At 35.8% G+C, this 10,939-nt stretch overlaps 2 protein-coding genes and 1 long non-coding RNA gene across 3 annotated transcripts; 1 reads left to right on the plus strand and 2 right to left on the minus strand.

Moving 5' to 3' along the window:
- Window positions 1-63: 63 nt before the first annotated feature.
- Window positions 64-3,721, minus strand: LOC128674609 (uncharacterized). Its single transcript, XM_053753306.2, has 7 exons — window positions 3,540-3,721; window positions 3,326-3,467; window positions 3,108-3,209; window positions 2,537-2,650; window positions 2,014-2,162; window positions 1,556-1,733; window positions 64-1,346 (listed from the first exon to the last, which is right to left on the minus strand). Exons 1-7 carry the CDS (start codon window positions 3,621-3,623, stop codon window positions 1,183-1,185), a joined length of 933 nt encoding a protein of 310 aa, XP_053609281.1. The 5' UTR covers window positions 3,624-3,721; the 3' UTR covers window positions 64-1,182.
- A 604-nt stretch (window positions 3,722-4,325) lies between these two features.
- LOC135309839 (uncharacterized) lies at window positions 4,326-6,503 on the plus strand. Its single transcript, XR_010370057.1, has 2 exons — window positions 4,326-5,053; window positions 5,647-6,503. It is a non-coding gene; the product is annotated as an uncharacterized LOC135309839 (long non-coding RNA).
- LOC128674936 (uncharacterized) lies at window positions 5,982-10,684 on the minus strand. Its single transcript, XM_053753946.1, has 3 exons — window positions 10,524-10,684; window positions 7,001-7,134; window positions 5,982-6,559 (listed from the first exon to the last, which is right to left on the minus strand). Exons 1-3 carry the CDS (start codon window positions 10,581-10,583, stop codon window positions 6,445-6,447), a joined length of 309 nt encoding a protein of 102 aa, XP_053609921.1. The 5' UTR covers window positions 10,584-10,684; the 3' UTR covers window positions 5,982-6,444.
- Window positions 10,685-10,939: the final 255 nt, after the last annotated feature.

The raw sequence follows: 10,939 nt of genomic DNA on the forward strand, positions 1-10,939 counted from the left end.
AAAGTTGTTAGAACTTGTGTCTGTGTCTACGCTAATATCATGCTAATAAAGGAAAGACATTGAGATGCTCCAAACATTTATTAAAAATAACAGTATACAGTAAACCAACACCAAAAAGAAGAGAATAATTTTTCATTGGTAAAACAGTATTTCATAAATTGTATTGATATTTATTGATTTTGCCAAAGATGGTGAATTGATGTGCATGCAAATTCAAATAATTGAAACATCAGCATTGACAATGAATTCATTAAAATTTAGAATTGTAATGATTGATTGTATTGTTTATAACAAAACTATGATATCAGCATTTAATAGATTAAAATTTCTTTTATAGATTTTGTCGAATTAACGGATGACACTTTAAAAACCAATGAAAAATTTATAGTTCAAGATAACATGTTTGATTATATTTTCTGATTCAAGTTTTCTTATTGATATCAAATATTGTATGTCCTGCATACTTTTATTTGACGAGTAACACCTTACCGCACCAATGGTTTAACTTTCTAATGTTACAAATAGTAAGGCAAACGTAGTGCGGAAAGTGAATCAGAAAATATACAATCTAACACAATAAAAAAAACCTTTACAAATCTATTGTAACGAAAAATACCTTTCAATATAAAGATGATATGAATTGATCTGAAAATCTATATAAATTGAAATTTATAAATTTATTTAAAAGGTACATAAAGTACAAAATCGTTATCCAGTTAAACATTATTTACTGTCACCATTGAAACAATGTATAGAAACAATATTCGATGAAGTGAGATATCACAACCATGGAATTAGTATGTAGGTGCTCCGTAACGAAGTACTTACTAAATCCTTGATCACAACACATATTTGAATCTTCAAATGATGACAGCTAGACGTCGTTTTGGCGACTTCCATTGTTATTAGGCACGACGATACACTATCCTAACAGTCACAACATCGCTCCCACCATCTAGTAGATCGATATCACTAGATGTTTGGTGGCAGATAGTGAATTATTAAGATAATTGAACTCGAATTTAAAATCGAAACAGTAATGCGAATGTTATTTTTTGTTTTGTCTCAATCTCTCTTTTCAATATATGACATTGAAAGAACGAGATAAGCAAAGAATAACTATTCCAGGCATAAACATATAATATGGTTTCGTTGAGTCAGTCCGAGGTATGGTATAGAAGTCTAGTTCATTCCGAAGCTGGACCAGATGGCGGCCTGCGAGAGGGGGGCGGTGGGTGTGGGGGAGGGCGCGGGGGCGGCGGGCATGGCGCGCGGCAGCCCGGGCGGCGGCAGCAGCAGCGACGGCGGCACGCGGCGGCGCGACGACACGCTCGACCGCTCCGACCCTGGCCACAACATCTCATACAATAATTTGGCTAGCTTTGACGCATTTACGATTTACCATTGGCTCTCGTCCAGTTATAAAATGGCCAAATCTTCAAAATTTTAAGTTTATTTTTTGACACGATCTTACATTACATTTAAGGCTGGCCAAGGTTCGCGTCAAAATGTAACCGAGACAAGTGACCTAGAGACAGACGCAAAGAAGACTGACCTCCGTCAACGTTCTCGGGGCAATACTTGATGGTGTGCGCGTGATCGCCGGTGGCGCCGCAGCGCGGACAGCGGAACGCGCGCAGCACGGGGCAGCGCACGCGCCCGCGCCAGTCCTTCAGCACGTGCGCAGAGTAGCACTCCTCGTTCTCGCCGTTGTTCTTGCAGAAGGCACATTCCTGGTGGAAGAAGTCACAAAGAAATTAATATCACTTTCACGAGTTTTCTCAAACAAATAGAGGAGAACAAGTGTGGTACAAGGTCAAAACGAAACGTTTTGAAGATTCGGCGATAATTTTAATACCGGCCGTCTGACCTTAACCTTTCTTGGCAAAGCTGTTGTTGTCTATCATCTTCCAAGGTATTGGGTCCCTTATAGATGTAGTTTGGGATTATATTCAGTGGTCCTACTAGAGCGGAACCACACGCCACAACAATATGAATACACTGAAGGCTTACATTAGGCAAGGCGCGCCTCATGCGTTTGTCGCTGCGCACCTTGGCGACCTCCTGCAGGAACTCGTACAGCAGACTGGGGCGGATGCAGCGCAGCAGGGACAGCTGCTCGCGCGTCAGCATCGACACGTAGTTGTTGGCTGACGAGAGACCTGCGACAACAACCACCTTACAACATGTTCAGCTAAGTGAGAATTTTCAATTCAAGCTCGATCGTTGAAACTACGCAGTGGTCTTGTGATGACAACATTTAAGATGAATCTCTGTAAAATAAATCTAAGATTGGCACGAATTACTCCTTTCTTTTAATCACTAGTGAAAAGGAAACGAAAACAAATATCAATAAGTTTGCCGCGTGTTTTATAAACGCTGGTCTAGTAGCGAAGGAATGTGCCAGTTATGGGATGTACCTAACTATTTACCTAAATATTGTTCATAACTGAATATAATATTAGTTTTCGATTATATTTAAATGCGTAATTTAATAAAGGAATGTTTTATCAAAACTATTCAATTATATACTGACTTTTGATCAAGAAGTCAAAAGTGTCAATCATCTCTCCGTTTCTGTTGCCAGCCACACTGGACCCCTCAGTCCAGGGGATGTTCTGCGCAGACGCCACTGACTCCGCTCTGCTTCCTACACAGACAGGTAAATAAGACTTTAATTCTTATCTCCTTAACTACATTTCTTATTGCTTGCATGCAATCGAGTGTGATGATTACATCTGGTTCAAGTTTAATTTCAGCCGCCTCAATGCATCTGACGTGACTTGACTACCTATTTTTATCTAGTAGTACGCAGTGAATTATATTATCAACCAATGTCCCATTTCCCTGACGTGACGAAGTTTTCCTACGCCGAAATAAGAATAATTTTCTTCGATAAATATCAACAAATATTAAACCTATGTATTTATTTGTCCCAAATTAATAATTTTGCCCTTGAAAGCTAGGTAGGATTAGCTTATATATAATAGAAATCACATACCTAATCCGTAGTTATTTAATTACAAAGCCCGTAATAGAAACAACAAACCAACGAGATGATCGTGATAATAGTATCAGTCAACTAAGTGCATTTATCTAGTACTTACCCATGAAGTATTGGGAATTCTGGTCAATGTCGTCAAACAACATGTCGGAACCATTGAGGCGAAAATTCATCAATGCGTCCTCCACATCCGCGGCCGTAGGTGCTAAAATCAGATTTCCTTTGTAAAAAATATATTATAGTACCTATGTATAAAACATTTAGCCTTTTCGAATAATTAAGGGAATATTAACAACAATGACTTAATGCACGGATGATTACCAATATCTGCCGCCCTAGGTTCTTGCTGTGACAATAAATTAAGCAGCTCATTCCCTCCTCGGCTTTGAAAGGAATTGGCCAAAGGAGAGAACACGCTCTCTTGTCCATTTGGCACTCGGTTATCGATGGGCGTAAAACTTTCCTAAAAAAATAAATTGTTAAGTCAAAACTTACTAAATTAGGAGTTAGTACATACCACAAAATTGAATACTACCGTCGTAGATGTAGCCTTAGTGTCGCTAGCTGTTGTAAATATAGGTTTCGTGTCCTCCATAGTGTAATTGAACAAACAATCCATAACACAGTTGCGTGAATTAATCGAGTCAAGTTAACAACGCGACAGTGATGAACGGAAAGAACTTTCCAGACCGCACGGGCACAATATATACCGCATGTACTTTATTATACTTACATAAATATAAATGCTACACGATACCAAAGCATCCACTCCACGTAGCAACGACGCAGCAGCAGGAATATAGAACTACCCTCAACTAAATTCATACACGTTAGAGGGGCTATTTACCAATAGAGCGCGTAGGTAAAGGGGTTTTACGTTCGCTTAACATTTTCACCAAAAAGTTTCCCGTGAGGTTTTTAATGAACAACGCGTTCATTAAAAACCTCACGGGAAACTTTTTGGTTCATTTGTTGCTCATAATTCACATTAAACATATTGTACTTTTCGTTAAACAGGTGGTAAATTTATTTAATAAGAAACATTCAATGAAAACAAATTGAATAGGCTAAACTAACGTTAAATTAAAACCACTTATCGTTATGTCATGAAAAGCGTCCAAGTCTTCTCTGGATGCAATATATCTAGGTACTGACCCAATTGATATTTTGATATTCCAAAGCTTTCAGTGTTATTTTCAATATTTTAATATCAAAAGGAATGAAAAACAGCGTACAGTGTTTTTACACTGAAAATCTACTTAGATATTTTTATCTAAGTAGATTTTCAGAAGTAATTGGCATAATGTTACAAGATTTAATTAAGAAGACAGATCAATTTCAAAATACGGTTTATTGACAAGAATCAAAAACTTGTTTATTTTTGGATTCCGTACAAAAACAAAATAATAAAACGGAACCCTTATAATACGTCCGTCCGTCTGCCACAGCCAATTTTCAAATCAGAAGAAATTTGGTAAGAAAATCTAAAAAGTCCAAATACAGACGGTAACTTTTAAAATTAAAATAAACAGTTTTGCAAATCATATCGTATATCAAATAAAAGATCTCAAATATAGCTTTGTTATTATTGAAAAGACGACTGACCGCTTTAGATTCACAATATATTATTAGTATTGATTCGAGAAAAAATGGATACATGGCGCTAGTGGTTTTAAAATTCCGCGCTGTTGTTTTTATTAAAAGCTATGTTATTTAAATTTCAATAATACTATCATACAAAAACTCATACGGAGTACACGCACCCAGATCTCCGAAACTACCTAAGATTTTCAAAATACACTTGACCGGTTTATTTATACTTAACCAACATTTTCTAATACGTACGCTCTACTATACCAAAATAGGGTTAGGAGAATTCTGATTCTCCTTGTAATTTTGAAGGTAATTGTAAATTGTTTGCTTCGTTTCTTGCAAGTTGTAAAGAATCAATTAAGTTAGAAATGCTCCGGGCTCGTTATATCGATTAAATAGTATATCTACGTAGTGGGATGGATGTATTCTCATAAATTCTTCTAAATACATATGATTGTAAATATTACTACCTAAGTAATTTATAATAATATTAATAATATTACTGAATAGTCAGTTATCATGATTATGGCAGGTGACCGAACTCTTAGCAATAGCCCATTCTCAGTCCATCCAAATTTCATTATATAGATCAGTACTTCTATCCATTGTTCTGCAATAGTTCACACTCCCGCCGAGACCTGCTCATGGGCATATCATTTCATTGGTATATCCGGGAGCGGGTCTTGGCAGAAGACCTACACAACATCAAAATTCTCCAAAGGGTCTCTACGTGTTGGATCCATATCTCCACGCAAGTCTCTCAAAGGACCGGACTTAGTGCCGTGAATCCCAAAAGGAGATACAATTAATAATATTTCGTAGTAGTTCGTCAGTTCGAAATGCAAGGGAAGCATTATTCGCGATAACTACTAGTACTTAAATTGAAATTTGAGACGGAAATTTAGAGTTTGATAAATCTTTGTACACGGGTAGAATAAAACCTGTAGGTAATCATATTTGTACTGTTTGAGTCAAGGTTCCCAAGAAAGCGGAGCTCCGCGTGGTGTAGCTGGTAAAAAAAAATCTTAACGTTTTCTTTTTTGTTTCAGTAAAAAAGACATCAACGAATCCAAATGTGTTTTGTAAAGTTATTTTTTTAAATAGCTTTTAAAATGTAATGAACGACAAATAAAAAATGAGCGTTGTGTCCGTATCAGGAAGAGAAATAGAAATGGATAAAGAAAAAAATAGAAACTCAGCCGGCAGCGGCCATTTTGTTATCGAAATTCGTACGAGTACGAGACGATTATCGTCGTACGAGATGATTATTACCCAATCTTGCAAGAATGTTTTCGATAGGTATCTGGAATAGTCATTGGGTACTTATTAATTTTCGCAATTCCCAGGGGAGTGAAGCTAGCTTAAATAAGGTAAACTACAGTAATAATTAATGCAATACATTTTATTTCAAAAAACACCCATGTTCACATATGTCTTCACAGTTTTATACTCATTAATACTTATTACTATGATGTCAAATCACTTAAACTAAGCATTTTCTAGCATATCATTTCACTATGTACTATCTAATTAAACCTATTAGGAAACATACTAGATTGAATAGGAACTTTACTTGTAGACGTGCTTTACCTCGCGCAGTACACAAATAACATTTTCAAGCATAAAAAATAAGTACAAATTCATGATAATTAAGTAAAATTGTCTTAAAATTATAATACACATTGATTTAAAATTGTGAAATATTGTTGAATGTCATTTTAATGATAAGTAATGGTTAGTTTGAAATTGTGATTATTTGTGATATTTAATACACTGTTCGAAGGAACAAGCGACGTCAAGAATTGGGTGAAGACTTCGACGCCTATCACCGAAGGTCGTCAGGGTCGCTATCTCAGGATGATGTCAGACTCGAAGCCCAGGGGCCGGCAGTGGTGGATGTAGCTGTTCACCTCGAGATCGTCGTCAGTCACTTCGCATGACATATCGGTAGCGCATATGCAACTGGAATTAAAAAATGCAAACGTTAAATTGGTGCAAATTGTTTTATTAAAATACTAGCTTCGCACGGCTTCTCCTCCCGTTGGGGATATTTGGCAGCCTACCCTTCATGGTTCTAGTTGTCATACATTGAAAAATTGTGTCTAACAGTAGCTCCTGAGTTTAACGGTAAATAATTATAGCACAAATTCTCAAGCTTTCGTTGGTAACAGACACATTTTTTATCACGTTATTCGTTAGGCATATACAGATCCACTTGTTAAATATATGAAGTAAAGTGACGAATATACAGAAATTAAATATTGCACGAAATAATATCAGAAATCTAAGATAGAAAAAAGATTGGCGAATATTTTCGGGTTCATCTCAGCTGTTGAGTTTACTAATTCTTAAATGTAGCGTAAAAGAGAAGGCGGAGTGAAAGAGATTGTGGAAAGTACTTACTATGTGTTAACGATCTTGTTTAGTAATTGCTTTGTATGTAAAGCATATGGGGTCCAAGCACACGGTGTCTGTGTCTCGCATATTGCTGTTGGCGCTTTGTCAGTACCATTATTTTTCTGTTCGTTATCCGTTCTCTGGAACAAAAAAAAAGTATGTTGATGTAAAAGAACCATGGATGTTAAAGTAAAAAAAAAGTGTAATTTTTCATTAATTAATTTCCACAAATAAAAATGAATAATATGCACCAAAGTAAGTTCGTGACTTGTGTTATGGAACATGAATTCAAAGATTAAAATTTCCAAGACCCAGGTTAATCTGAAAAATATCATTTTCCATCTTGACATGACCTGGGATCGAATCCGAGAGCTCCGATGGTAATATTTTTCTGACTCCTAAACGAATGTGGACGCCAATACATTTTTATTGAACTGTAAGATAAGGTATCTCAATCATAATTTATTTTATAATGCACGATGGCATTTTCTCAAAGGGCAGTAGCGATGCACTTGACTATCTTATAATAAAGTTCGAACAACTGCGTCAATGAGTAATGATGCAAGTTTGATAACTCCTACAACTACTTAGGTACGTACATACATTACAAAACCCACAATATCTCTCGCATTGTTTATACTTCTTATGCATTGACCCGAAGACATAGTCAGGTTCATTCCAATCAACTGGCAAGTATCTATTCCAAATAAGATAATTTTTAATTCCTATAATTTGTGCCATAAGTTTGCAGTTTGAAGATCGATTTCGTACCGATAGTACCACGAGTGTGGCCGCCTTAGAATAGGACCCTTGGATATTACTACGATAACAGCATTTCCTACGAGGGTTGACGTCAATCTTCAAAATTTTAATGGTTTATTTTTTAACCTGACCGATGTGATGATGAGAGTGAGTGGGGGTCACACAACCGTAAGTTCTTACCCTTTTCCTTTTATAAAAACATATGGTATAGGTACATTGTATGTTTGTTAACCTTTAATACATTACACTAGGTTATCGTTTGTGTGTCACCACCACAACACGATTGTACGCGCGCCCTTGAGCGTATCCGCAGTAGGTGGCTACCCGAAACATGAATGAACTGACCATGAAACCGAGTAACGTGTATATTAACTTGATATCAACGGATATCTACACAGTTACTGCATATCTATTATAGATAGAAGTCACTGCCAAATTATAGGTATAGGTACTAAGTACGAGAGAGAAAAACACCTAATGCATTCAATCACATAACTTCATTAGTTCAAAAATAAAACTTTGCAACAAAAACAATTTGTTAAATGTTTAAAAAAACGTTATTGATTACTCTGTCCAAAAAAGATTAATTTTAGTCTGTCTAAATAAAAAATCTAAATTTTAGTCTGTATAAATTGTAATCTGCGTGTTTTTCTTTACATCAAACACGCTCTAGTACTTAACACTAATTTTCATGAAATGAAAAAAATATTTATGTTTTCTCGTCATCACTTCATCAGTGTAGGTACAGATGGATTTCGTCAAATATTTATAATTTAATGGGTCCTTTGCCTAGCGTGGCACGTGAAAAGTGAGTCATGTCCTCACGGCCAGTGCGTCGGAAATAGAATCGTAAAGTCGCCATCTGGCCAAGCATTTCACTTTTGTCAAACCATAATAAATCATTTTCTGCAATTATCGTCAATTTGGTAAGATTAACTTCTTAAGTAGATATGCAATGTAACTGAGTTTCTGGTCACTCTTTATCCGAAGGTTCGAGCATGACATGACCTGTCAATTTGTACTTTTCAAAACCATCCCATCACACATATTAATATTAAAAATGCGAAATTCTCTGTCACGCTTTCACGATAAAACCTCTGGATCGATTTTAGTGTTTGGAATAAACCTACCTATTTAATGTTAATAACCCAGAGTCAAACATAGGGTAGTGAAGACGTAGCTGAGGGCTACGCTACTCACAAAAATTACGAAATTGGACTTGACAATGTCTGTAAAGGTCTATAATTTCTGAAACTTGATTTTGAAAAATGGACCGATTTTAGTCATAAGATTCGAACAGATTGGTCACGCTGTTAGTCAACCTGAGCTTTATCCCGGTTACTTCCTCAGCCCGTTGAGTATCGAAGCCCAGGTTTCCGCTTTCCTACATTTTTCATCTTCACTTCGCACGTTCGTCGGCATCCCTAGTTGTTGTAAGACCACCCAATCTAACTAACCTCAATGGAAGATTTGAAATCAGTTTTTTACTTATACATTGTTTAATATGAGGATGACCCGTTTACCTACAGATACTTAAAAAAAACGGTCTTGTAAACAGATAAAACATATGACTACGTCACATAAACTGATAATGGATTTAAGTTGTTTATACCAAATACCAACTTGCAAGTTCAAAATGTAAACAATGATATAATTAAATTCAGTCTAAACTGCAAATTTCCTTATATGCAATTCCAAATACTTAATCAATTGAATGGATTTACGAACAAAACGACGGACACATATTATATGTTAGTAATTAGGTAGTAAAATTATATTTATTACCTAATTAGTAATATTTTTTTAATTATCAAGAATGAATTTAATATTGCAAACGGACCAGGTATACGCTACTGCGGGAGTCTGAAACTGTTCTCCGACAATTGCTTCATCTACGAACGTTTCGTCGACAGAATGTTTCGACATCGGGCGTTTGAACGACAGAATCCTTCATCTATGACCGATTAGCCGACAGAATGTCTCTATTCTGCCGGAGAAACATTCGTAGACGAAGCAATTGTCGGAGAACCGTTTCAGACTCCTGCCGCGGGAGTTCCGCGTTAAAAACACTTTTTGTCCTATTCCAGATTTATTCTAAATTAGTACTAAATCTGTCTAGTAATTTTGAGTAACAAACAACCATCTAAATAATGGGATGCCAATCTATCAACGCAGAAGACAAAGTAATAAAAAAATATTGCTACAGTTACCAAAAATATTAATTTGAAAGGTACCTAAATATGAAATAAAATTTTAACAAAAGTTCTTAGGCTCCAGTAATTGCGCTAAATAAGATACCTACTTGCTAATGATATAATATAAACTTTTACTAAAACTTAAACTCAAAATCTCTGAAAGCTCTTGAACTCATCGTTGTCGAAAGTTCTCGAAACTTTGATAAATTCAAGCGAGGGTAACTTGAAACAGTCAACTTTAGTACAATATTATATGAAATTATTAACTCGTTAATTTATTATGTTTCATTGATTCAAGTCACTTTCGTACATAATCTGTGTGCATAATATGCCTTAAAAATACGTGGTATCTATTCAAGTCGATTAAATCACTTTTTAAAATAAGGGTAATTTTATATAGTTACACCAGTTTGGAGTTTGAAATCGAAAAGATCAGATTTTTAAAGGCATTGCGTGTCGTTATTTTGTTATACTTAGCTTTTCAGGTAACGTGTTCAAAATATTAAAAATATTAAATTTTATAAGCTCGGTCACGAAATATTTATCTAAAAAAATTACAAAACTGCACTTACATTTTCCATGGGCATCAACGACACTGTGCCGCAAAGGGCTAGTAAAATTAGGAACTTCATGTTATAAAGGTGTGTGTGCGCAAAAAAAAATATTCACTATGACGGTACGAGTACACGCATGTAGACGAAACGCGGAGGAGTGACGACTTCGCTTCGTCCCGCACAGATTATATATGTGCCTAAGCTGGATGAGATGATATTTCCCCGCACCCCGCCCTCACCTACTATCTTTACTACTCTAATCACATGTTCAACATCAAATATTAAAATATCAAGTCAAGACAGGCAGGCTCAGATCCCTTTAGTTCGATTCTATTTTGTTGACAATAGTTAAAAGTACCATCAAACTTATGTTATCATTGGACGCGGAGCACTTGAACTAAAGGTCCTACTTGATATATTATTATATTTCGAAA

This window comes from Plodia interpunctella, chromosome 13, assembly GCF_027563975.2.
Source record: "Plodia interpunctella isolate USDA-ARS_2022_Savannah chromosome 13, ilPloInte3.2, whole genome shotgun sequence".
Taxonomy (NCBI): Eukaryota; Metazoa; Arthropoda; class Insecta; order Lepidoptera; family Pyralidae; genus Plodia; species Plodia interpunctella.

Bases quoted from the DNA above. Each gene is read 5' to 3' on its own strand.
- LOC128674936 (XM_053753946.1), bottom strand. From the start codon at position 10,583: ATGAAGTTCCTAATTTTACTAGCCCTTTGCGGCACAGTGTCGTTGATG. The intron at 7,135-10,523 runs GTAAGTGCAGTT...TTTTTGTTCCAG, and splicing joins CGTTGATGCCCATGGAAAAT to AGAACGGATAACGAACAGAA. The intron at 6,560-7,000 runs GTAAGTACTTTC...TTTTAATTCCAG, and splicing joins AACAAGATCGTTAACACATA to TTGCATATGCGCTACCGATA.
- LOC128674609 (XM_053753306.2), bottom strand. From the start codon at position 3,623: ATGGATTGTTTGTTCAATTACACTATGGAGGACACGAAACCTATATTT. The intron at 3,468-3,539 runs GTAGTATTCAAT...TTATTTTTTTAG, and splicing joins CTAAGGCTACATCTACGACG to GAAAGTTTTACGCCCATCGA. The intron at 2,163-2,536 runs GTCAGTATATAA...TTGTTGTCGCAG, and splicing joins TTTTGACTTCTTGATCAAAA to GTCTCTCGTCAGCCAACAAC.